Genomic DNA, 24,381 nt, shown 5'->3' with positions numbered 1-24,381 from the left:
AGAGGAAGGGAGAGGGATAGAGAGTTAGAAACATCGATATGAGAGAAACATCGATCAGCTGCTTCCTGCACACTCCCTACTGGGGATGTGCCCGCAACCAAGGTACATGCCCTTGACCGGAATCGAACCCGGGACCCCTCAGTCCGCAGGCCGACGTTCTATCCACTGAGCCAAACCAGTCAGGGCATTTCCTGAAACTCTTAATTGTATTCCATTATGTTCTTGATTTGAAAAATGTCACCCATAATACCTTCAGCTTTTATACCTCTGACATATTCTCACTCCTAGAAAACAGGAAAAAGAAGGTCCAAGGCGTATGTGAGGAATATTCTTGATAATGCAGTAAAGTAAGTGAAACTGGGGATTCTTGTATCTGTAAGATGCTTATCATTTGCATTATTTTTTGGCTGCTTTTCATGGAAGTAGCTGACTTTCTTTGTGTATCATGATGCTGTCAACTCACTGAATGCAGCCAGTGGGGCCCCATTGTGGAGTTTGATGTCAGAGTTTCTGGTGGAAAAGCTGATCTGTTAAGCCTTACAGGTCTGTGCCCTATGGATGGATGATTTGTAAGGAAGTGGTAGAGAAAGCCCTTATTAATTGAGCACTTTAGGGGGGTACAGACAGTAGGCTGATTTAAAAAGTGATATTGGCCTGTGAGCTTGCTCTTATTTTGAAAGCAGATTTTCTGGATAGTGAGTCATCTCAGAATGCTACAAGTACAGGCCCCATTCCAACTTCTGTTCTATTTTCTGTTCCCATTATTTCCAATAGCTAAGAGCTGCAATTGTTCTAAATTATTGTCATTGTTTGCACTAAAGGGCTTTGAGTTTCATAATTGCCTAATGTGGCTTTTGCCAAGTTGATGAAAGTTTTTGAGGTTTTCACCCGCCTGAGAAACAGTTTCTGCAGGGGTTGTTAGAGGAGGCTATCATTGTACGCTATTGTGGCTTTCATTAAAAAAAAAGAATGTTTCCTGTGTGAATAACATGGGCTCATTTCTTTGTAGGGTGATTTCTAACCTAGAAGCAAGGAATTCGGGTAAGAAAAGACCTGCAATCAAGCCTTTGGATTCCAGTCAGGGTTTTGTTTGTAACACCCTTCGTCCTTCCACTGGGGGTTGGCAAGAAACCCACTTCCAACAGTGCAGTGGAGGCAGCACCTTTAACATCTTCCTGTCCGAGCTCCATGCTTGTCTGTCTTGGCACCGGGACCTTCAGGGACAGCTGCTGAGTGTGCTTTGCTTGTCGGTCCCGGAGTGCTGGCCTCTGGCTTTCATTATTTTCCCGCATGGAGTTGATCTAGTTAACATGCCCACTGGCTGTACCCACAGGATGCGCTTTGGAAATTCCCTTGGCTCAGGGCGCCACTCCCTCCAGCTGTCTGATCACACAAGGGCCTTTGACTGGTGTGCTGCGTTCATTTTGGTCGACACTTGGGCGCTCACTGGGTGAGGTCATAGGGGCGCAAAGATGAGGAGTCCCTAGGTAAGCCCAGCGATGTGAGGGAAGATCCTGGGCTTGGAGCCAGACAGGACTGGCTTAAACTCCAGCTGGGCCTCATGCTAACCGTGTCCTTTTAGGCAAACCATTTAACCATTTTGTGTGGTCCTCCTCAGGGCAAGGATGGGGAGAAAAGGAGAGTAAATGCTATAGCTCTTGGCACATGTGGGATACCTGGGGTGGCTGGTATATCATTCGTGCATGAGGAAGAAATGCTAACACATAATTTCTAAACCAGATGATAGGTGCTATGTAACCTTAGGGTGCAGGTGTGAGGGGCAAGGAGCAAGGGGTGAGGGCAGGAGTAGGGATGGTTGGGTCAGGAGTAGGGATGGTTGGGGCGGGTCTTGACAACCAAGGGGACTTAGCTGGGAAAACTGGGGGAGGAGATTGCTAAGCATATCCAGGTATAAGCCCTTTTGCAGTCTTGTCAGTAGAACTCTCTCAGGGTTCATACAAGTCAGTCTTTATTTAAAAAGTTGTCGCTTTTATATCTCACTTATGTTTATGGGCTTGGATGTTAGGTATATGTTGGGTGACCCTAACGGAAATTGTTCTATACAGTGTATTGCTGCACATCCGCAGCTGTGGACTCCACCCTCATGCACCGTGACGGTGAACTTGTCAGCCAGCCCAGGCAGATGGAGCCTGGGCCCACTGCACGGCCCCAGGGCCCAGCCTCTGCCTGTTACCAGGCCATCCATGGTGAGGCCAGGGGTTGCATCACCAGCCCTGGCAGCAGCTGTCAGCAGGGTCCTGCCCAGTGCGCGGGGTGTGAACGTGTGGGATTCAGGGGTTTGCAATATGGGAAACGTTGCTGTGGTCTGTTTCTGTTGTTGGCTCCGCCCACCCGAGGAGCCCCTTCTGCTCCTGTCCTTCAGGCCTGCTCGCGTCCTGTGACAAGTCATTTTCTCTTGACACCTTTTTGGGAGCTTGCCCCTGCTTTGCTTGTGCCAGTTTCCTAGGAAGGATGACATCACTGCCAGAAAGGGAACACTCGTGTGAAATTCAGGGCTGCTGGGCTCAACCCTGCATTGTTTCTTCTTAATCATGAAGGTTATGTGGGATCCATGTAGGATTTCTCCTGAGGTGTCAAGAGGCATTCATGCCTCCCGCAAGGAGTCCTCAGCCCGGGGACCGGCAGAGTTCAGTCCTCCTGACCCTCTGGGACAGGAAGAGCAGGGCAGAGGTGCCCAGGTGCCCTCAGGGGAGTGTTAGGGCAGATCTTCCAATGAGACTGCTCGCCTGCTCCCCCCCTCCCAGTCTTGCTGGTGAAGTGCAAGTCACGGTGTAGAAAGCGCCATTGGATTTGACCTTACATATCACTTTTCCATGTTGATTTAGTTGCTTTCAGTCTGATAACATATCCATTAGTATTATTGCCACAGTAATTGGTCCCCTCAGCTTAGTATTTCCCGAAGACACTGAACTATGGGAGGCCAGAAGGAAGGGAGTCATGTGATTTTTCCAACAAGTCCCTGCCCCTGTGTTTGTGTCCCCCTTAGAGTTTAGAGAGGTTACTCTGTCTCCCATGAAGCAGAAGTTCTTGGACAGTGGTGAGGTTTTGTGTTGAAGAGAAATCAAAGCCAGAGCCTGTTGCTGTTGGGAGATGTGTTCCTTCTCCCTTCCTTCCTCCCTCCTTTGTTCTCTCTCCCCCGGGTCTCGACCTGAATCTGCTGCCCAGAGCTCTCTTGCAGTCACCTGAGTGAGAAGTTCAGCTTGCAGGAGTAGGTCACACTAACCTAGTGAAAAATTTTTATTTTATCTGGGAACTGTCATGTTTTCCCAATGACTAAGAGAGGGGAAACCCAGGCGGATTCCATTTTTTTCCAGCCCATTTCCTGCTTGACAATTGCTCTGTTTCATTTCAGAGCCAAGAGTGACACCCCTCTTGCAGGAGGAAGACAGCCACCAGAGGCTGCTTGTGGGGCTGGTGAGTGTCTGCGGGACACTGAGGTGGCAGCAACCATGGGCTCAAGAAGGGAGGAAAGCGCTAAGTTGTATTTCTCAACCTGATCTTGTTTTTCATTCTTTCAACACAGACTTGTGTCCAGCCACTGTACGCCCTGTGTGTTCAGTGGTAAGGAACACCTATGTGATTTCTGTCCTCTTGGAATTACAGTCTAGTGGGGGAGACACACTTTAGTCAATTACCCCAATATAAATATATAATTACGAAACATCATAAGGAAATGTACATTAAGAGTTTTTAAAATGAGGAAAAAGCAACGTCTCTGTGGCATTTGTATTTCTGGTTTAAAATAAAACAGAATAAAGTATTCTTTCTCAAGAAATCCTACTACTAGGAAGACCAAACAAATATAAAGCAAAATAAATTAATTAAAGATCAGAATTGGTAAATAACTCCAAAATCTTTAAAAGACTGATGAGAGACATCAGGAAAGTCTAATAAAATGTTTTTAATACTGTGCAAGCTTAGGAATGGGATGATCTACTACTAGATATGGCAAGTTAAAACATATGAGAACAGTATGTATAAATACATGTTCACACACTTCAAAATTCTAGTTAAACAAAGTATCCTTGGCAAATACAATGCCCAAACCTGAGCCAAGAAGAGATAGAAGACCTGAAAGCACAATTACTGTAAAATAATTAGAAAAACATGCCAAAGATCATCTCCTAAAAGGCTGCAAGGTTATTTAATCAGCCTGTTCTTTCAAACTTTCGAGGACCAGGTAATTCTCATGGCATGTAAATTATTTTCAAAAAAGATGGGAAGCGTCTTAATCACTTTAAAAAGCCAGCATAACCTTAAAACCAAAACTGACAATGAATAATATAATACTAATTAATAGTCAACATCCTTCTTAATGGAATGTTGGAGGCATTTCTATTAAAATCAGAAATAAGTTAAGGATCATTGCGATTTTCACTAAAATTTTACATGGTTCTGGAAATTCCAGCCAATGCAATAAGAAACAGAAGTAAAAGAAGATGCAAAGACTGTCTAATACTACAAACAAACAAAATAAACAACTGGGAAAATGAAAAATAAGGAACAAGTTAGTAAGCTGCTGATTCTATATTTATTTTATCTTTTTTTTAAAAGTCAGGATTAACCAGTTAGAAATAATAATGGAAAACAATATCCCATTTACAAGTTATTAGCATCTAGGTTAATATTTATTAGCATCTAGATTAATAACATAAAATAAAAAAGCCAATAAAATGTCTCTGCCAGCAACTAAATGACTCAGTCGACACAGTAAAGAGGTGTAGGACTGTCGCTACCAGATATCTGACTGTGTTGTTGGTCTACATCAGGGGTCCTCAAACTTTTTAAATAGGGGGCCAGTTCACTGTCCCTCAGACCGTTGGAGGGCCAGACTATAGTTTAAAAAAAACTATGACAAATTCCTTGCACATACCTTATTTTGAAGTAAGAAAACAAAACGGGAACAAATACAATATTTGTATTTGCATGTGGCCCGCGGGCCGTAGTTTGAGGACCCCTGCTCTACATGGACAGCGACAATATGGTGCTTGTACAAAATAGTAGACTGTAGTTTAATTAGGATCTTTAGTATGATATGTGATTAGAATCTTTAGTGTGTAATATGTATAAAAGTCAATGTGGAAAGAAATAATTTTTAAAAACTTAGTCAATGGTTATCTATTTGCGAAAGAAAATTAAGTTAGAGTCATCCTATCCCAAATACCACCACTTTATACCATAAAACAGCAATTTTCAACCTTTTTCATCTCAGGGCACACATAAACTAATTACTAAAATTCTGCAAAAACGTAGTGTAATTTTAATTCATTCGCACTGGAGGCTATTGTGTTAGCTGTTGTCATTTTTTATTTGACCTTCGAACAATTTAAAAATTGTTGTGGCACATCAATTGAAAATCACTGCCATAAACCAATAGAAATATCAGATAGATAAAGGAGTAGGATATACAATATTTAACTATGTGAAAGAATTTGAATAAGTGGATAGTTAAATAGTTTTGAAATAAAGAAGGCCCTTTAGTGTGTTATTGAATATAGACATATAGGAAAGGATAGATTGAAAATTTAAACAGAAAAACAAAAGGCAAATGATAAATTTGGAAAAATTGTTTGTGATATTTGTGATAAATGATTAACATTTGGTGTATAAGTAAAGTGTATAGGTCAATACAGGAACAATACATCAGCCCGGCCAGCGTACTCAGTGGTTGAGCAATGACTATGAATCAGGAGGTCATGCTCTATCCCCACTGTGAGCATGCAGGAGGCAGTCAATAAATGATTCTCTCTCATCATTGATGTTTCTCTCTCTCCCTCTCCCTTTCTCTCTGAAATCAATAAAAATATATATTTTTAAAAAGAGCAACACATGAGAAGGGAAATGAATAAAGGCTGTGACCAATAATTTTTTGAAAGTAAATTTAGGTCAAAAATCTCAAGTCATGGGAAGGGAAGAAAAAGAATTGTTTACATTGCTATATTCAAATGACAAATAGAACAAGTGTTTTTGTTTGCTTGTTTTTTATTGTCTATCAAATTGACAACAATTTAAAAATCATACCAGCAAAGTTCAGAGTACAGGGAGTTGGACAGCCTCATCCAGTGCAGTTGAGAATTAGTGTAACCACAATGGAAGGCATTTCGGTGATCTCTCCACAAACCTTAAGTGTGTGACCCAACAAATTCCATTTCTAGGAATTTAGTCTGACAAAATAACATGGTAAACGACTTTTGTTTGAGAATTCGTTGGAGAATTCTCACCAGGGCCTGGAGCTTGACTTTCAACTGCTCCCTGGGCTTTGGATGAATCAGAAATAGTTCCTCTTGAAAACGTTGGCACCCTGGATTTGTGCTCATCAGAGGAAGATTGAGGATTATGCGTTTCTGCTGGTGGGATCTTTAGACCCAATATTTTCATATTAATAAGGAACGTTAATAAATGGATCCAGCTCAAACCAGTTGCCAGTGTGAGTGGGTGGGTTGTGATTTATCTAATTTATATCCTGTTTTCAGATGGTGTCTGAACTAAAAGACCATCTTTCGAGACATCTACAGGGTGTGGAAAAGAAGAAAATTGAACAGATGGTTCTGGACTACAGTTCAAAACTGGTTGGTTTTGCTTTTTGTTTTCCATCCCCCAAAGCCCAGGTATATAATTCCTAGTATATTTTTCAAATTAGGTTTTTGGAGGTCTCCCATTCTCAAACCAGTATATTGGGTGCTATAGATTGAGGAAAGGGGAAAAAAAACCCTCAAAACAAAGAGAACTTGGTGTATTGCACAACCTTCCAATAGTGATTGTATGCTCATGAAGCCTAAACCAGTGATGAGTTTAGCATGGTTGCCTAATGTTCATAATTTATCTTGGCATTTTATTAAACAGTAGGTAATGATTTCTGTGCATGGAGGTTTATGTAAACATGAGAGAACTTGAAGTTCAATTCTTAATTAGCTCCAACAGTCCAATTAGGCCTGATTCCAGTTAGTTGTAGAAATACTACCACATTAGAATCTGCTGATGCGATTGGCAGCTCATCTACCAGATATCCAGCCACTTACTGAAACCATGTAATCCAAATGAATGCCAGTTCATGTGTAAATAGAAGTGATGTTGTTAGACTGAATTCTAAAGCTGTATTTGGGTCCTTTTATAAAGCATATGGAGTTGAAGCCTGACCCTGCTTAGAACCTAGAAATAATGTGCCAGGAAAAAAAAATTAAAAGTACATAGAAAGAGAAAGAACACTCCATTTTTCCAAGTTTGGGTAAGACCATTATGCAAATGAGCCATTGTGCAAATACATATTTTTGCATTGAACTCTGGAAGATTAAATTTATTAGATCGGACCCTCATTTAATTTCATGTTTTATTTTTAAAGTTTCTGCCTTCATTGTAATCATTAGTGTCTGTTTTTAAAAGAATATCTTTGAATTTAATAGTTTTTAATGTATTAGGAGAGGTTGGTATTCTCATATACTGATATTTATAATCAGAGCATTGAAACTATCTTAAATAATTCACCCTTGAAGTGGAACTATACTGAGGGGCTGACTTTTATCGATGTGTTAGTGATCTTCCCCATGCTGATATTCACTTACTTTTTTAGTCTTTTAACTAATACCATACAACTATTTAACACATCTGCCTATCACCTTTACTTCTGTTGACTTTAGATTTCACCTTCCAAAGTATTACGAGTTTTTGTTTAAATATTATTCTTCCCCATAGTTAACCTCATAAAAGTTTTGACACTAGTTTGTGTGAAACACTCCTGGAACACAATAGGACCTGAAATGGTACAGATGTCATCTCAGGAAACTCAGTGGCCCTGACTTTCCGCCTCAGCAGTTACTGATTGAAGCCAAATCTGCCTGCCCCGGCCCAGCGGCCAACAGCCACATCTCCCAGGCTCCTCTCAGGAGGGTGGCTCGATAGCCTTTCTAAAACAAGTTCCAGAAGTTTCTGCAGAACCTGGACATATTACGCATTATCTTACCTGATTTCAGCTCAAGAGAAACTGAGAATCTGTATAATTGAGAATAAATGGCATTTGTCTGTGCCTGTAGGGAGACCCTGTCCTTTGCCCACACCTGCAATGCTTGGATGCATGGCTGATAACTGCTTAGTGGAGGCTGTACTAGTATTGACACACTAGTAAAATGTTGAACCTGGGGACTTGAAACCAGTCTTACTCCACAGCCCATGCTCGGGACTTCATGCTGTTCAGTATCTCCTTTCTCCTCACTGCCAGTGGTTGGCTGTTGCCACATAGCAGGCCTAGAGCAGACCCAGTTGCACTTGACCTTCACTGATGGACAAGGGCCTTTAATTGAGGGCCTGTTGGCCAGGCTGGGGGAGCTCAGCTGGGGCATGGCCCGCACAGACAGAGGGTGCTCTGTTGGACTCTGGGGTGCATTTTCAGTCTTTCCATTTGGGATTCCAGCGCCTCAGAGCTGACCTCAGAAAGGCTGGTTCTGTGTCTGGGAACAGCTGGAGCGCCAGCTGCCCCGAACGTGCCTGTCAGAGCTGGGAAGCATAGCTGTGGGGCCCCTGAGGGGTGGGTGGGATGAGCAAAGATTGACAGATTGTCTTTCCCCTCCAGCTGGACGTCATTTGCCAAATACTGGAAACCAGTTGGAGGAAACATAATCTTCATCCCTGGGTTCTCCACTTGTACGCAAGTATTTCTCATTCTTCTGTCACGGTGTGCAAAGAGCCAAAACAACTCTGATTGCTGCCTGCTTTCAAAGCCTTTTTGGAACTTACCAGTTGGAAGCAATTCTCACCAGTCCTGACACCATCTCTCTTAGTTCTGTGCTCACTGTTTGAAGTTATGCCCCTATTATTCCACTCATCCTCTTTCCTGGCATGTGGCTGATGGTGAGGGGGAGGGGCACATGAGTTAAGTACTACCAAGAAGGGGAATTGAAGTTAACATAATTAATTATGTGCCAACTCCCTGGTTAGATTCTAGGCTTTGGGCTGGTGGTCACCATCATATTTTTGAAGCTTTCTACAGGGGTAGCCGCTCACGATTTGTATGGATTCCATCTGTCTATGGTACTCAGAGCTACTGCTTAGACAAATGGAGTTTCAGAGCTGAGCTTCTTTACTGACATGCTGCTTTGGTCCTTCCCCCAGCAACAGGCGGGCTAGTGCTGCTGAATCTGCAGTCTTCCACATCATGACCAGGATTTTGGAAGCTACCAACAGTTTGTTTTTACCTCTGCCTCCTGGTAAGTCTTGGCTCTTTCACCCTTTGTTATAATAGATTTGTTCTTTCTTCTTCACATGGTCCCTTGACAAAGGCACATTATGAGTTTAAGGATGAGACCTGCTGTGTCTGAGAAATTGTGTGTCTGATGTCACTGTGAGAGAAGGACCTCAGGTTGGTCTCTGCTCGCCAGATCTCCCCCAGTTATTAAACTATACTGTAGTTTGTCTGTAACTTTAGGGAGCCCAGCTTGGTCCCCATGTAACTTTCTAGGATACTTTGAACCAGTGGAGCTGATTCAGGGAGATCTTTCTCTGATGTCTGTAAGCCTAGTTTATCTGACAAGAAAGTTAACACAGAAGGAAGTGGGTCTGGCTGGGTATCAAAATTGGACTGATTCTTATGTGCTTAGAAGCTGTACTTTACATTCCCATGGCTATTTTTTTTTAATAACTGGCAATTTTTCCTTCTTAATCCCTTAATCTTTTTCAACTATCCCCTTGATCTCCCTCCCATCTGGCAGCCATTAGTTTGCTCTCTGTATCTATGAGCTTGTTTCTGTTTTGTTCGTTTGCTTATTTTGTTTAATAGATTCCACATATAAGTGAAATCATTTGTCTTTCTCTGCCTGACTTATTTCACTTAGCATAATACCTTCTAGTACCATTCATGTTGTTGCAAACGGCAAAAATTCATTCTTTTTTATGGCTGAGTAATATTCCATTGTTTATAATGGACCACATCTTCTTTATCCATTCCCATCATCTTTTTTATCCATCCATCTATTGATGGACACTTAGGCTGCTTCTATACCATGGCTATTGTAAATAATGCTGCAATGAACATGGGGGCACACATATCTTTTCAAATTAGTGTTTTGGGTTTCTTCAAATAAATACCCAGAAGTGGAATTTCTGGGTCATATGTTAGATCTATTTTTAAATTTTTTGAGGAACCTCCGTACTGTTTTCCACAGTGACTGCACAAATTTATAATCCCACCAACAGTGCACAAGGGTTTCCTTTTCTCCACATTCTTGCCAACACTTGTTGTTATGTTGATTTATTGATCATATGTCAGCCAGTTTAATTTATTCATATATAGCTAGCCATTCACCCATCATTAATTGATTCCTTTATTCATTCATCTTAAGCCAACATGTATAGAGTACCTATAGTACTTTGTTCCAAGTACTTTTACATAAATTAGCACATTTAATTTTCATAACAATCCTGAGTAATAGGAGCTTAAATTGAACCACATTAAATATTTGACCAACACAAATGGCACTTTTGTATGGTTTCACTTAATATTATTCCCATTTAAAGATGGTGATGTTGAGGCACAGCAAGTTTAAGAATAACTTGCCTAAAGTCACACAGCTATTAGGCAACAGAGCCAGTATTGAAATCCAGGCACTCTGGCTCCAAATTCTGGGCTTTTAATTACTGTTCTGTTGCTACCTTTTGAATTTTATAATCCAGTTGAATTAGTTGATACTCAAACTTTGGCTATTTATGGGCCCAGAAAATCCCTATAGCATCTGAAATTCTCTGGATCTGTGACATATCTAATATGGTATGGAATCCTTTATGCTTTCTCTATCCATACACCTTATCTTATTAGGTCTGCATGTAGTGAGGGTACAAAGCAGATTTCTTTTGAGTTTGTAGAAATCTGAAAGTGGCCATGTATGAGGAGAAGAGATGGCTTTAAATTATTCCAATGGAATATGAATTGTGAGGATTTCATGAAAACTGTATATGGTTGCCCCAGCTAGTAAGCAGGTGGCAGGACTCCAGCCTTAGGCTACTCTAGAAAGAGTGAAGGGATTTCATGAAAACTGTATATGGCTTCTTGGCTTAAATTCTTAATTATTTATGATTAACATGAAAGACTTAGTAGAGGGATGAATTGACACTTTCACATTTGTTCACCCTGGGTGTTCAAGCTCCTTTTGTAAATAAATGAACTTGACTTACTGGGGACAATATTATTCTTGGGAGATTGTAAAAATTCATTCACTTTCTGCAGAACATTGCATTCTTTCACAGGGATGGATAAGGAGGGAAACCAGGAAAATGTTATCCGTAGTGACTGAGAATTATTTTAAGTAGACTTAACAGCTTGATGTCCATGGGTTAAATAAGGAAGAGCAGTTTCTATCCTTTTTCTATCTTTAAAAAAATATATTTTTTATTGATTTCAGACAGGAAGGGAGAGGGAGAGATAGAAACATCAATGATGGGAGAGAATCATTGATGGGCTTCCTTCTGCACGCCCCCTACTGGGGATCGAGCCCACAACCTGGGCATGTGCCCAGATTGGAAATCAAACCATGACCTCCTGGTTAGTAGGTCGATGCTCAGCCACTGAGCCACATTGGCCTGGCATATCCTTTTTCTCTTAAATGTTTGTTTCCCTCAGGTGACATGGAAATGGAAGTGAAGCAACACTGAATCATGTGTGTGTACAGACGTGTGTATAAGTACAGGGTGTTTTTTCATTTACATGTGTCAGTGTGCATGCTTTCCAGGCCTCCTAGAGTAGAGGAAACGGAGTTTCACATGTCAGAAACATGTAACCCGAATTGGTTAAAGAAGAAGAAGAATGGGATCCACAAAAAGGAAGTCATGGTTTAGAGCTGGAGCTTTTGCAGTTTAAAGGGCACCTGTGTCCCCCTTGCTGGCCAGAGGAGGCCAGGACCCCTGGAGGACGAGGACAAGAGTTGGCTGGAAAAGTTCTTTTTTGGAACCAATGCCTACTTTTAGCTAGTTTTTCCTGTTGCCAGAGCTGACATGCAGAGAGGAGGCCAAGAATGGACTGTTGAACTTGGGCCTGTGCCCTAGGGACAGAGGATGAAGGGTCATCAGGGATATTTAGGACATGGACACAGGGCTGGAGAGAAATTTTAAGTCCAGAAAATCTATAGAACTTCTAAACTTTTATTCAGAAATAATTTCATAACTTTTTTTTTAAATCTTGGGAAGACTGTCCAAACCCATTAGAAGAACCTTATGTTGTTAATTAGCTAGTAAAATTATGATTTTCTCTTTTGGATCCAGGGAAGCTAGTGGACTCATCCATTGCTAGCCCAGCAACATCTGCTTGTGGGCAGAGCCTGCATTTTGTCTGACCCTCGATGTTGCCAGGACTTGGGACTTGAGTTCCTCACTGCTCATGATTCACACACACACACACACACACACACACACACACACACACACACGGGGAGAGAGAGAGAGAAAATGAACTCCATGATTTGTCTGAATTCCCTGCTCTTTGGGTATCATTTCTTTGTCATGTCAGCTCCCAGGACTAGGCTAGGGTTCTTTGTCACTTGCTGCCCACTTCCAATCAGTTTCCAAGCGTCTCCCATCCCTGCCCTCATTACCTCCTGCCCAGGTTCATGCAATTGCCTCCCGACAGGTCTTCATGCCCCTTGTAGCAAACTGTTACTCTACCTCCTTCTTGCCATTTTAATATTCCAAAAGTAAAGCTCAGTCCTCTTTCCAGGCTGCTTAAAAGCTTTCAGTGCCTCCCCCAAGCCTACTAAATAATAAATTCCTTGCTGCCATTCAGCATTCAACCCGTCACATTTACTCAGAGCACCCTGCACTTTTCTTTCATAGACCTGGTCACGTTAAAAAATAGATATTGATTTTTTTGGTAATTATTTGATTTTTCTCTCTCCCCCTCAGACTGGAAGGTGGATGGGAGCAGTTGCCCCTGTTTTGCTCATTGGTGTACGCCCAGCCCCTTGCGTGGTATACAGAAGGGTTTTGTCAAGTCAACCTTTCCAACCTCACCTCCTGTCATTCCTGTCCTCCACCTGATCACAGCTCAGCCGGATCAGTTAATGTTTTCTGAACATGCCCCATACTCTCTTACCTTTGGGCTCCTGTTCTTATTGTTCTATTAACACAGCTACCGATGATGGGGGCTGGATTATGTTACAGTAGAAGCCTAGGTTAACGCCCCACAGCCTGTGTGCAAATTTCAACTCTGCCACTTACTATTTATATGATCCTGAGCAAGTCTCCCAGCTCCCGTGAACCTCGGCTTCTCCCTTTAAAGCTGTTCCCCCTTCATGGGGCTGTGTGAGGACCAAGTAAGCCAGTGGGTAGGTGGACGGCCTCAGTACACATTTGGTATTAGCCACTGTTCTTATCCCACAGGCGCTCCTTAGACCAGCTCTGGTTCTCAGGGCAGCCCTGCAAGAAAGGTCGTGGCAGTTCCATTGGAAGGACGCAGAAACGGAGGCTCACAGAGGCTTAGCTGCCCAGCTAGTGAGCAGGTGGCAGGACTCCAGCCTCAGGCTACTCGCACAAACATGGCTTTTTCTGCTGTCTCCCCCCTGGGTCCTCCTGCCTCATTTCCACCCCCAGGAATCACATTTACCCTTCACAGCTCCCCTCAGATGCCACTTTTCCAAGAGGGCTTGTCTGATTCTTTCCTGGTCTGATGTCTTCTCCCATGGGTGCTATTTTTATCATTTATTGTTAATAGTGCACTTAGCGCTCTAGGTTTCTGCAAGTTTGAGGAGCCTTCCCCATGATACTCAGGTTTTGGAGAGCCTTCCTCTCTATTGGCTTCCTATAGATTTACTATCTGACCATATTGTTTTAATTCTTCTTTTTTTTTCTTTTTTTTGTTATTTTTGATAAATTCTAGTATTTATTAAATTATAAATTTTGTAACCAAAAAGAAAACGATCAAGAGAAACTTCAAACTACAAGGACTAGACAGCAAAGTCTATGGGAACGCCATGAATATGTTACAGATAAGAAATTCTTCTTTTATAATAAATAATTTAGTCCAAGTAGACCCCAAAGGCATACCTGGAGACCGGGCATATAAGCTGGCTCCTTCTGGGTCAGATTTTTTTCCTCTTTAGCAAAATGGTTCCTATCCATCAGCCTTTAGCTGGGCATGTGGAGTCTGAAGGTCTCCTGTTAACTGTTCTCTTTTGCCATCTTACCGTAGCATTGCCAACTGCTAAACTGTAAAACCATTTCTCATCGAGCCGTCTTGCACACTTTTCCTCTTTTTTGCTTAGGGACGGACACAGGTGAAGGTAATACAGACTTGTTGGGAACTTACATGCTCAGCACAATGCTTAGTCTTGGTAATGCGTAGCCTTGTCTTCCAGCAGCATTTCGTGGACTCTAGGAGCCAAGCGCTTTATGAACACCGTTGTGTTCATTCTGCCTGAGATGCTGCTGGCTGACCGTTGTACCCTCCCGCATCTCTCATCCTAGGTTTTCACACTCTGCACACGATCCTGGGCGTCCGCTGTCTCCCTTTGCATAACCTGCTGCATTACATTGATAGCGGGGTGCTGCTCCTCACAGAAACGGCTGTCACGAGGCTCATGCAAGGTAAGAGGCTCCGAGGCTCCGCGCTTTCCTGTCTGGGCACCTCCAGGCCTGGCTTCCCGGTGGTGCCACCTGTGTGGCCAGGGCCCAGCAGTACTCGGAAGGGCCCACGCTTACGGTAATGCTTTGCATGACATCTTGAAATTCTTAGTATTGAACAAGGGGCTCCTCATTTTTTTTTGCATCGATCAGTCACCATCAATTATGCAGCTGGCCCTTCTGAGTGCAGTTCATTTCCTGGAACCATCCTTTGGGCTAATTTAAAGTGTCTTCGCCCTTCAGGAGACCCCACATGACTTCTCAGTCCACTCACAGCTATTCGACTCCTTTACTGGACACGAGGGCACTCGAGGACAGGAGCCTCTGAAGGCGTGTTTCTTAAGAAGTCACGGAATGGCTTATTTTCAGCTGATTAACACGATCCTTGCAAAGCCAGACTTGAAATGCCAGAAAAATCAATGAGAAATGCAGTGCTTATATGATTTTGAAGTTTAAATGTGGTCTGTAGTATAACCGCTCTCACCTAACTGATTCAGTTGTGGTATTTTACAGATGAGTTTTGTTCATGTATGTTGAAGTATTTCCCATTCTTCAAGGTACCTTCTGTTTTCAGTTAGTAAAATTGTTTTCTGACTAGCAGCCTGCTCCAGAACCATGTCACATGATATATAGAAACCGTTTCCTTTAAACAACCCTTTTGTTCAGACAGACACAATGCTTAATACAAGGTTGGGAGATGTGTTATCAGGATGAACCGCTGAAGTACCAGCAGCCTGATCAGATATTCAAATGGAGATTTCTGGTTTGTCTGTCACTCTGACTTTCTTGTAGATCTGGACAACACAGAGAAAAATGAGAAACTGAAATTCAGCATCGTTGTGCGGCTTCCTCCGGTAATCCTGAATCCCATTTTATTTTCTCCCTGAGCCTTGGCATGAACCTCCTTCAAGTTCTTCTTGCAAAAGGAGCACTTACTTGATTTGGGCTGAAGTCAGTTGAATTGTTTCACTTTTCAGCTCTTGCCAAGAAACCCCATCCATCCCCACCCTTCGCCGCGGCCGGCTGGGCCTGCGAGGCCCTCGCGCCTCTGGCTCGGCTCTGCCTTGGCACAGCCCACCCCACACACTTAGCCATTTTCTTCTCTTAGGAAACCGCTCTAATATTTACATCTGGGAGTCAGGGGAGGGAGAGGGGAAACATGTGCTTTTGGCTTCTAAACTGATAAGAAATTTAAATACAGGTGAGGTCAGAAGGTCCTGGAACTGAATTTCCTCCTCCTGCGGTTTCCACCAGGGCTGGAAAACATTCCTGGGTGGAAGGAAGAACGAGAAACATGAGGGACCTGAAAGCGTTATGAAGACACTCCTTGTTTTCGTGGGGAATCGTAGCTCTTGGATTTAAAAATACTACGAAAATATGAAATTCCACAGCAAGGTCTTCAGAGCCTCGATTCTGAGAGCTCTGACCCTGGGCGCCAGGGCCAGCCCTGCGTGCTGTTTACATACCTTGAGCCCTTGCATCTCTGGCACGATCCTCCCACGAAGGGGTGTCGTTGCCTTTCTGGATCGAGTCGGCTTGCTTTGTAACACCCGCTCCCCCTTGCAGGCTCACTGAAGCAAAGGCGAGAAGAGAAAACAAAGCATGTTTTCCATGGCTGGATCTCTCAGGGGATTGTCTCTGAACATTTATTTTGGTCTTTAAATGAGATTTTTTTTTTTTGCCTCATATTCTCAGGGAATTAAAATTTCCTGGGCAAGACATTGGCAGAGAATATGCCTATAACCTTTCATTTCCTATCAAAACATCGCTTGGAGTTGGCATGCAGGACCCCAGCTTTGAAGAGTAGCGGATGAACTCCATTTCAGAAAAAGAGTTTGGCAACATCAGTGTATAAACTGCTTTCTCAGGGTTGCATTTGAGGGAGTATTTACTCAAAATTCAGAAGCATACCTCCGAGGAAATGGCCTTTTTCCAAACGTCGTTAAGCATAAAGGGCCTTTTAGACTAACTGGTGACTTTGGAATAATATTTTTAAAATTATGAATAGATTTAAGGTACATTTACTTAATATAGCGTGAGCTATATTCTCCTCTATATGTTTTTCCATCCGTTTATTTTTATAATTGACTTTATTTTCTTTAGAGTAGTTTAGGGTTCACAGCAAAATTGGGTGGGAGGCATAGAGCTTTTCCGTACTCCCCCCACCCCGACACATGCATGGCCTCCCCCCCTTTCAACATCCCCACAGAATGTCCATTTGTTACAATTCCTGAACCTGCATCACAGCATTGTTGAATGCATCCGAATGCATCCGAAGTCCACAGTCAGCATTAGGGTTCACTCTTGGTGGTGTTCATTCTATGAATTTGGCCATCATTATAGTGTCGTACTTGCACTGCCCTAAAAATCCTCCTTGACCTGTTTTTCGATTTGCACCATAGCTCATTGGTCAGAAGATCTGCCGACTTTGGGACCATCCTATGAGTTCTAACATTATTTCCCGGAACCATGTGAGGCGGTTGCTTCAGAACTATAAGAAGCAGGTGAGCCAGTATGAGAGCGCAGCCCCACTAAATGTTTCCTGGATCCTGTTTGCCCATGTCAGCTTACCTATATGGACTGCAATTGTAGTTATTCCACCCCCCCCCCTTTTTTAAAAGTCTGTGCTGGTTTTGGATAATCAACTAACACCAGAAGTGGTTTCCTTTTTAGCCTCAGAGTTCTATGACTGACAAGTCGTCATTCAGTGTGGAATTTCTGCCTCTGAACTACTTCATTGAAACACTGACAGAGATAGAGTCCTCCAACCAAGGTAATTCACTCCTCTGGCCTCCGAGTTTTCCCTTGGCACATCAGTCAGTGCCTATTTACACCCCTGTACCTTTTTCTTTCCAAAATAATAAGTAGGTCCTTACTGCAATTGGTTTTAACTAGTAATACACAACTTACCTGGAGCAAATTACCGAAAGGAATGATCACCTCTGAAATTTTTTTAAAATGTATTTTATTGTTTTTTTTTTTTACAGAGAAGAAGGGAGAGGGAATAGAGTTAGAAACATCGATGAGAGAGAAACATTGATCAGCTGCCTCCTGCACACCCACTACTGGGGCTGTGCCTGCAACCAAGGTACATGCCCTTGACTGGAATCAAACCTGGGACCCTTGAGTCCGCAGGCTGATGCTCTATCCACTGAGCCAAACCGGTTAGGGCACCTCTGAATTTTTAAAAGGGTTTAAGATGTTAAAAACCCATTTGGTTGATGCACATGGCCTTTCTTGGTTCTGAGGTTTAGTAAGTTTTAACAGCCCATTCTCAGGACAATGTGTTTTACTGAAATATAAAATAATTATGATACAAAGAACCGTGGGCACAGCATTACAAATGCCACATAGTTTCATAGTAACTCTTTTCTCTTTCTCTCTCTTTCCAGGCCTGGATGCTTTCATAGGACATGACAACGTGGATGCAAAATTTGTGGAGGAAGCAGCTCTGAAACACACCACAATGCTTTTAGGCTTATAAAAAAGAAAATATATAATTGTGTCAGCTTCCAAGTTTTACTCTTGCTCATTAGCTCTACTTCTACTGAGAATTCTCTAGCAATATTTGAAACTGGTTACCAAAATCAGAATGCATTGTTGAGCCATCTGAACGTTAGTTTGGTACTTGTTCAGACTGAAGTCAACTGCTGTCCCTCATCCCAGTTTTGGACAGCCGATGACAGCCACGTGTGGAGACATGACAGCCAGCCCCGGAGGCAGGCAGTGGTATAAAGGATGCTCTTCCTAGGGGCCACATAGGCCAAAAGCTGGTTTCTGTCGCACTCGGAAATAATCTATGCTTTAAAAATGTAGGGACTAGTGTGTAGAAAAACAAAAACTAGTAAGTGTCATTGAAAATAACATATGACAAGTGGAAAAATTAAATGTATGTGTAAAGAGGATAGCTTTTAAAAAACTGAATTTGGATTAAGTCAAATCTGCTATTTCCAGTATAGAAAAATTTGTAACATACAGCAATTTGTACATACTGTCTATTCAGAGTAAGATTTTACTTTTTGTTATGGTTCAGATGGAACTGTATTTAATGTGTTTAAGCTTTTTTATATTTATAAAAGTTTGATTTAGAAATAACTTATCATTAAAAAACGAAACCAAAAAACACTGTAAGTTTTGGCCTGACTTTTGTTATTTCTGCAAAGACTTTTTAAAAAATATATATATATTTTATTGATTTTTTACAGAGAGGAAGGGAGAGGGATAGAGAGTTAGAAACATCGATCAGCTGCCTCCTGCACACCCCCTACTGGGGATGTGCCCGCAACCAAGGTACATGCCCTTGACCGGAATCGAACCTGGGACTCTTCAGTCCACAGGCCGACGCTCTAGCCACTGAGCCAAACTGGTCAGGGCTTTTTTTCTTTTTCTTTTTTTCTTTTTTCAAGGACTATAGTCCAGCCAGGAATCATGAGTCTATGAACATGTTCCCCTAAAGTCCCCCATGACATCTAACTAGTTCTCCCACTTCCCCCCGCCCCCCTCCCAGTCTACAGTGACTTAATTCTGACCCATGTATACAGTTGCTGCCTGGGGTCAGTCCATGACCCTTTGCTAATTTCTTTTCACATTATTTCCCTCAGTGAACCTGTGAAATTTTAATCATAAATATCACTAGCTGGTATAATAATTCAAGTTCTTTTCTAAAATGATCATTGTATTTTAAAAATTGTCCTCTCCTACAGAATTCCCCTTTTTGGTTAAATACTTCATGGTCACTGAGGCTCAAAATCTTGGAGCCATATGAGCAAGGCAGTGCTGATCTTTTTCTCTTTGTAAGGTCATTATTTTTCATTCCTTACCCTTTTCTTTTCACACCTGGCTTGTGCCGGTCACTTTCTAAGGTCTAATTCAACTGACTTATATTTGAGATAAACACTAGCTCGATCCTGTCCTACTCCTTCAATAACTTGCCATTCATTATAGGATACAATTCAAACTCACATTGGAAATCACAGGATAAAATGCAAACTCCCCCTAATCCCGCTTATACAGTTCCCCAATATGAACATTCTGTTCCAGCCAGGCCCGTTCACTGGGCCTGGAGCACAACTTTTGTCTTTTTACTTCAAAGCCTTGCTCAGGCTATTTCCCCACCTGGGATCCCCTCTTCACCTTTAAAATCTTCTCTGTGAGAAGTTCCTTCTGACTGTGACCTCTGGTCATTCCAGCACACAGTGCCACCTTTCCCCTCTCAAGCAGTAACACACATTATAATATTTAAGTGTCCGTTCCTTTGCGATTTAAATTTTCCCCCCATTCCTATGTTGTTAAGCTTCCAATGTGTATTTTTTGAATCCCTAATGCAATTGCTAATTCCTGCAACACAGGACCTGTGTTTATGCATTTCTTTGTGTGAAACACACGATTTATATGGTTACTTATGGGTACTCCCAAGGAATTGCCTTTCAATAACTTCACAAAGCAATTGGGTTAGATTCAGGACTCGGAGACTGAGAACGACGTTAAATTTTCCTCCAATCTGGCAGGAACAAATTTTGTTTGACTTAGCAAAATAAAGGAATATGGTATTTCTCATCCCCAGAGTTGTGAACTAAAATTCATAACTGATATCAGTATGAAATATAGACTAAGCATATTAATGTTTTATTCATTTCAAACGGGCCGGATTCGGCCCGTGGGCCGTAGTTTGCCCATGGCTGGGTTAGATTCAGGACTTGGAGACTGAGAACGACATTCAATTTTCCTCCAGTCTGGCAGGAACAAATTTTGTTTGATTTAACAAAATAAAGGAATGTGGTATTTCTCATGCCCAGAGTTGTGAACTAAAATTCATAACTGATATCAGTATGAAATAAAGATAGACTAAGCATATTAACAAATATAAAATCACAGGTTTGAAATCTTGTGTATATTCATACATAAGAACATATAAAAACAGAATTAGGAATATACTTGGATGAAATGCAATAAAATTAGAGAAATAAAATCAGGGGAGCTGGCCTCAATTTCAACTCTTTCACATGCCAAGTTATAAATATTTCCATGGAAAATTTCAAAAAATCTGGTATCAAAACTTAAAATAATCATGAGTTTATTTGCATCCAACATTTTGATAAATCTAAATATAAGAAAGATAAGTTAGGGCATAATTATTTTTGCAGCAAAAGGATTATTTACTTGTAAAAAGAATCACCATACCATTATTTTGAAAATGACAAGCTTCCCTCCTGCTTTATACTTGATTTAGATTTAACAACATTAACTTTAAATGCAATCATTTACTTAACAAAGTCATTTAAGTCTCTGAGATACGTGATCATTCTATCTTTTTCTTTAAAGTCAGTATATCGAACAGTATTTCCTTTTTGTCTTTAATAAATAAGGACCACTCAGATAATTTCTGTGCTTCACTGAAAATTATTTTTATTGAATTTTTATAGCACCTGGCCTACTATGTATATCTGAAAGGTTTCAATATATAGAGTGAAAAAGAAAGAAATGAACAATGCAAATATATGCTTTGACATAATTGTAGAACAATTCTATGTCCTACTCCACGTCATATAAAATATAGTAGTTGATGAGTATAAAAGGAAATTATGTTATTTCTGTTGTTGGTTAATTGTGGCTGTTGTATTTGCCTGTAATCTCCTGCTATTATGCTGACATTTTCCAGCTGTGGATATGACAAAGCTTGGCCGAAGTATCTCCTTGAGGAGCCTGAACTGGTTTACACATTCAGATTTCAATTGGCTTTATAACAGGCTTCTTGATGTGCCTCATATTGGACCCTGGTTCACTGGGCTTAAAAGGAGCCAAAGCACCATATGGTTTCGGCAAGGGAAGAGTGGCTTCTGCATCTGGGATGTAGGCAGTCGGACGCAGCTCTGCAGTCGTGAGAACACCATTGGGCAGCTGACGTTGTGTGTCCAAGAATTGCTGCAAAAAATGAAATTTCCTTTTCAGTTTTCTGCAAACTCTGGTGAAGCCACTTCACCCCAGGGCTTATCAGACACAGCTGGGTCTGAGTTGTAGGCTGTGCTGGTTGACATTCCCCCAAGGAGGGTATGAGGGTGAAGTCACCGCACACATGCACACACACACACACACACACACACACACACACACACTCACATACTCATGCACATGTTGCACCTTGCTGGAATGACCCATGTTGCTCAAGCATCACCCTGTTTTGGGGGCTTACGGTTTATCATAAACTGGTTGGTGGGTTCTAACTTTCCGTGTGTTCCAAAAGAACCTCAGTATCTTTGATCAAATACTAAGTATTTCCATGGTTTTGTTGTTGACAGAGGTAGGACAATCTATTCCCTTTGGTAAGTCATTGGTGAACAAATGTTAGAAAGGAAGAGATAAGGCGTCAGGTAGAACCAGAGGGAAGATGTGGTTAGTAGCTTGCCCTGACCCTCAAGGTCCTCAAGTTTCTGCCTGTGCTCCTGGAAAACAGACGACTCTCTTACAGCATGAAAAAGAATTCTAAATAACGGAGACAGGTAAATGATGCTGGGACAAGCTCGGTAAAACCTGAAGGTGCTAGTAAATATAGTTCCAGGCAGTGTGGGGATTACAAATCAGACCCTGTTTTCAGATATTTTTAACTTCTGTTTGGAAGGTGCCTTTTTCTTGGGTTAGTTAGTGAACAATGATCTTTTTGAAGAACCTACTTGACAGCCTGAGAGTGAGTTGTAGGCCCTCAAGACACAGTCTCCTTAGGAAGAGATGCCTAATTCCATTCTACAAATATTGAAAGGCAGAAGAACTGGGTGCCCAATGTGAAGGTGAAACCAGTGATGGACCAGGCCAGTGGCAGGAGAAAAAAGGGTTGGCATTGAGGCCAAGGGTGCACACCAAATGCAGAGTCTGCAAAGGTGTTCTGGAGGCCTCACAACAGACTGATGGCCGCAGCAGGTGGACATGGAAGAGTAAGGTGTGGTCTGAGCAGCGGTGCAAGGACAGAGATAGGAGACCTATGGATACTAGTAAAACCAAAGCCAGCCTCGCCTGGTCACTGCCGTGTCAGTGGGAGTCCATGGTGTTCAGCCACACCAGCCACGATGTAAGATTGTGGAGTGGAACTTGGTGTTTGCCAGATGTTCTCCAGAGAATATTATAGTGCTTTGAACTATTGTACTTTGATTTGTCTACATAATATCTTTTTTTGTTGCTAATCCTCACTCGAGGATATTTTTCCATTGATTTTTCAAAGTGGAAGGGAAGGTAAAGACAGAGAGAAATATCAATGTGAGAGAGAGACACATCGATTGGTTGCTTCCTCCATGCGCCCCAACCGGGGCAAGGGATCAAGCCTGCAACTGAGGTACATGCCTTTGACCAGAATCAAACCCGTGACCTCAGTCTGCGGGCTGAAACTCTAACCACTGAGCAAACCTAGGGCTCTACATAATAATTAAAAAAAAACACCCAAAATTTCTCCTGATTGTTTGAATTGTGTATGGTAGAGTGGGGAGTTTTTCATATATTTTGGGAAGATTGAAATCCTTGAAAACATCCCTTCCCGGCCACTTTACTAGTACAAATGCAATATAAAAGCCTAAGTGTACCTGAGACTTTTCAGCGATGGCCAAGGCATACATTTCTTCATCTCGAAGTACTTTCAACCATTCTCTCTCAATCTCTCTGTTGAGGGGCAGACCCTTTTGCATCCTGGAATTGCAAGAGAAGATGAAGTGTTCTTTCTCCTTGACTTCCTTCTGGAGTTCAATGGTCAGAGCTTGTTTCATGGACAGCTCAGCAACAAGAGCCATCAGTTTTTCAGTAGCATTTTTAATCTTTTTCTGGTAGCCGTTCATCTAGAATTAAAGAACCCAAGGCTTAGCTTATGTATATGTTCCATGAAGAATTTAAGATAATGGCAGGCTGCTGGCTGTCTATAATGTGGGAGACAAATAAGAATTGGATGAGACCTCAGACACCCTAGCTGTGTAAATAATGACGAGGAGGGGAAAAGAAAGACATGTGTTCATCAAGTTACTAGTTGTCCAGGTGGGTAGTAGTGAGGGGAACAGTGAAGTCTCTGTATTTTTAAGAGGTGATAAGGAGAGGGAAATAGAGTGCTCTTTATGTCTGAATTCTGGCTTACTTAGGCCACGTTATTAATTTGTCACTGATCCAGTGAGGGGGGGGGGGGATCTGGTAGAACAAAAACTATATTTAAAAGTTATTCTTTACTTATATAAGGTAATCAGCAGAGGCTCTGCATCTGAAATAATTTTTAATGGAAATGATCACACCTCAACATGTTTGTATTATTGATAATTTCTGGGGTGCATAATTATTAAGTCATTAGCAAGCATGTGCCGAACTGGGGAAAATCTGGCCACTGATTTGAAGTGAAATGTTCTGGTTGTATGTGTGTCTTGACCATTTCGCATCAGCTATTTATCATCAAAGAATTAAAGGACTGGACTTAGTGGAATAATTAATTTTAAAAGACAAGAAAGAAGTAAAGTTGGAACTGGTGGTTCCTCTAAGCTTTCTGGCCCATAGCACAACCTTTCAGGGTGGCCGTAGCCATGGCGGGGCACTGAGTGGTGATTCCACCACCTGCCAACACTGCCATATCACCTTGCTGTATTTTTAATTTGTAACCTGTTTCACCACCGCCATTGTATTATACACTGAGTGGCCAGATTATTATGACCACCTGACGTTTATAGGCAAATTAGCCATACACTGCATCGTATGGGATATGGAAACCGAAGGCCTGTTCGAACACCTTTGCTGTCTGCAGTTACCAAGATAAAA

At 41.9% G+C, this 24,381-nt stretch overlaps 2 protein-coding genes across 4 annotated transcripts in view; one reads left to right on the top strand and one right to left on the bottom strand.

Moving 5' to 3' along the window:
• Nucleotides 1-18,736, top strand: part of GSAP (gamma-secretase activating protein) — a 55,541-nt gene extending 36,805 nt beyond the window's left edge. For 2 of the 3 annotated variants that reach the window (XM_014536964.1, XM_014536966.1), the window contains 13 exons: nucleotides 289-347; nucleotides 1,010-1,041; nucleotides 1,334-1,450; nucleotides 2,067-2,207; nucleotides 3,374-3,435; nucleotides 6,495-6,590; nucleotides 8,585-8,655; nucleotides 9,124-9,218; nucleotides 14,458-14,577; nucleotides 15,406-15,467; nucleotides 17,016-17,117; nucleotides 17,287-17,386; nucleotides 18,006-18,736. In XM_014536964.1, coding sequence (XP_014392450.1) covers nucleotides 289-347; nucleotides 1,010-1,041; nucleotides 1,334-1,450; nucleotides 2,067-2,207; nucleotides 3,374-3,435; nucleotides 6,495-6,590; nucleotides 8,585-8,655; nucleotides 9,124-9,218; nucleotides 14,458-14,577; nucleotides 15,406-15,467; nucleotides 17,016-17,117; nucleotides 17,287-17,386; nucleotides 18,006-18,097 — 1,149 coding nt within the window. In that variant the 3' untranslated portion in view covers nucleotides 18,098-18,736. The remainder of the gene's footprint in view (nucleotides 1-288; nucleotides 348-1,009; nucleotides 1,042-1,333; nucleotides 1,451-2,066; nucleotides 2,208-3,373; nucleotides 3,436-6,494; nucleotides 6,591-8,584; nucleotides 8,656-9,123; nucleotides 9,219-14,457; nucleotides 14,578-15,405; nucleotides 15,468-17,015; nucleotides 17,118-17,286; nucleotides 17,387-18,005) is intronic. The other variant, XM_014536965.1, reaches the window with a different exon arrangement.
• A 2,265-nt stretch (nucleotides 18,737-21,001) lies between these two features.
• The window catches only part of CCDC146 (coiled-coil domain containing 146), a 114,358-nt gene continuing 110,978 nt past the window's right edge, over nucleotides 21,002-24,381 (bottom strand). Inside the window, exons 18-19 of the mRNA XM_005862907.2 lie at nucleotides 23,178-23,426; nucleotides 21,002-21,534 (exon numbers count right to left, since the gene is read on the bottom strand). Coding sequence (XP_005862969.1) covers nucleotides 21,334-21,534; nucleotides 23,178-23,426 — 450 coding nt within the window. The 3' untranslated portion in view covers nucleotides 21,002-21,333. The remainder of the gene's footprint in view (nucleotides 21,535-23,177; nucleotides 23,427-24,381) is intronic.

Source organism: Myotis brandtii, unplaced genomic scaffold, assembly GCF_000412655.1.
Source record: "Myotis brandtii unplaced genomic scaffold, ASM41265v1 scaffold17, whole genome shotgun sequence".
NCBI lineage: Eukaryota > Metazoa > Chordata > Mammalia > Chiroptera > Vespertilionidae > Myotis > Myotis brandtii.
The sequence above is the reverse complement of the archived record's forward strand: the minus strand, read 5'-3'. Positions and strand labels throughout refer to the sequence as shown.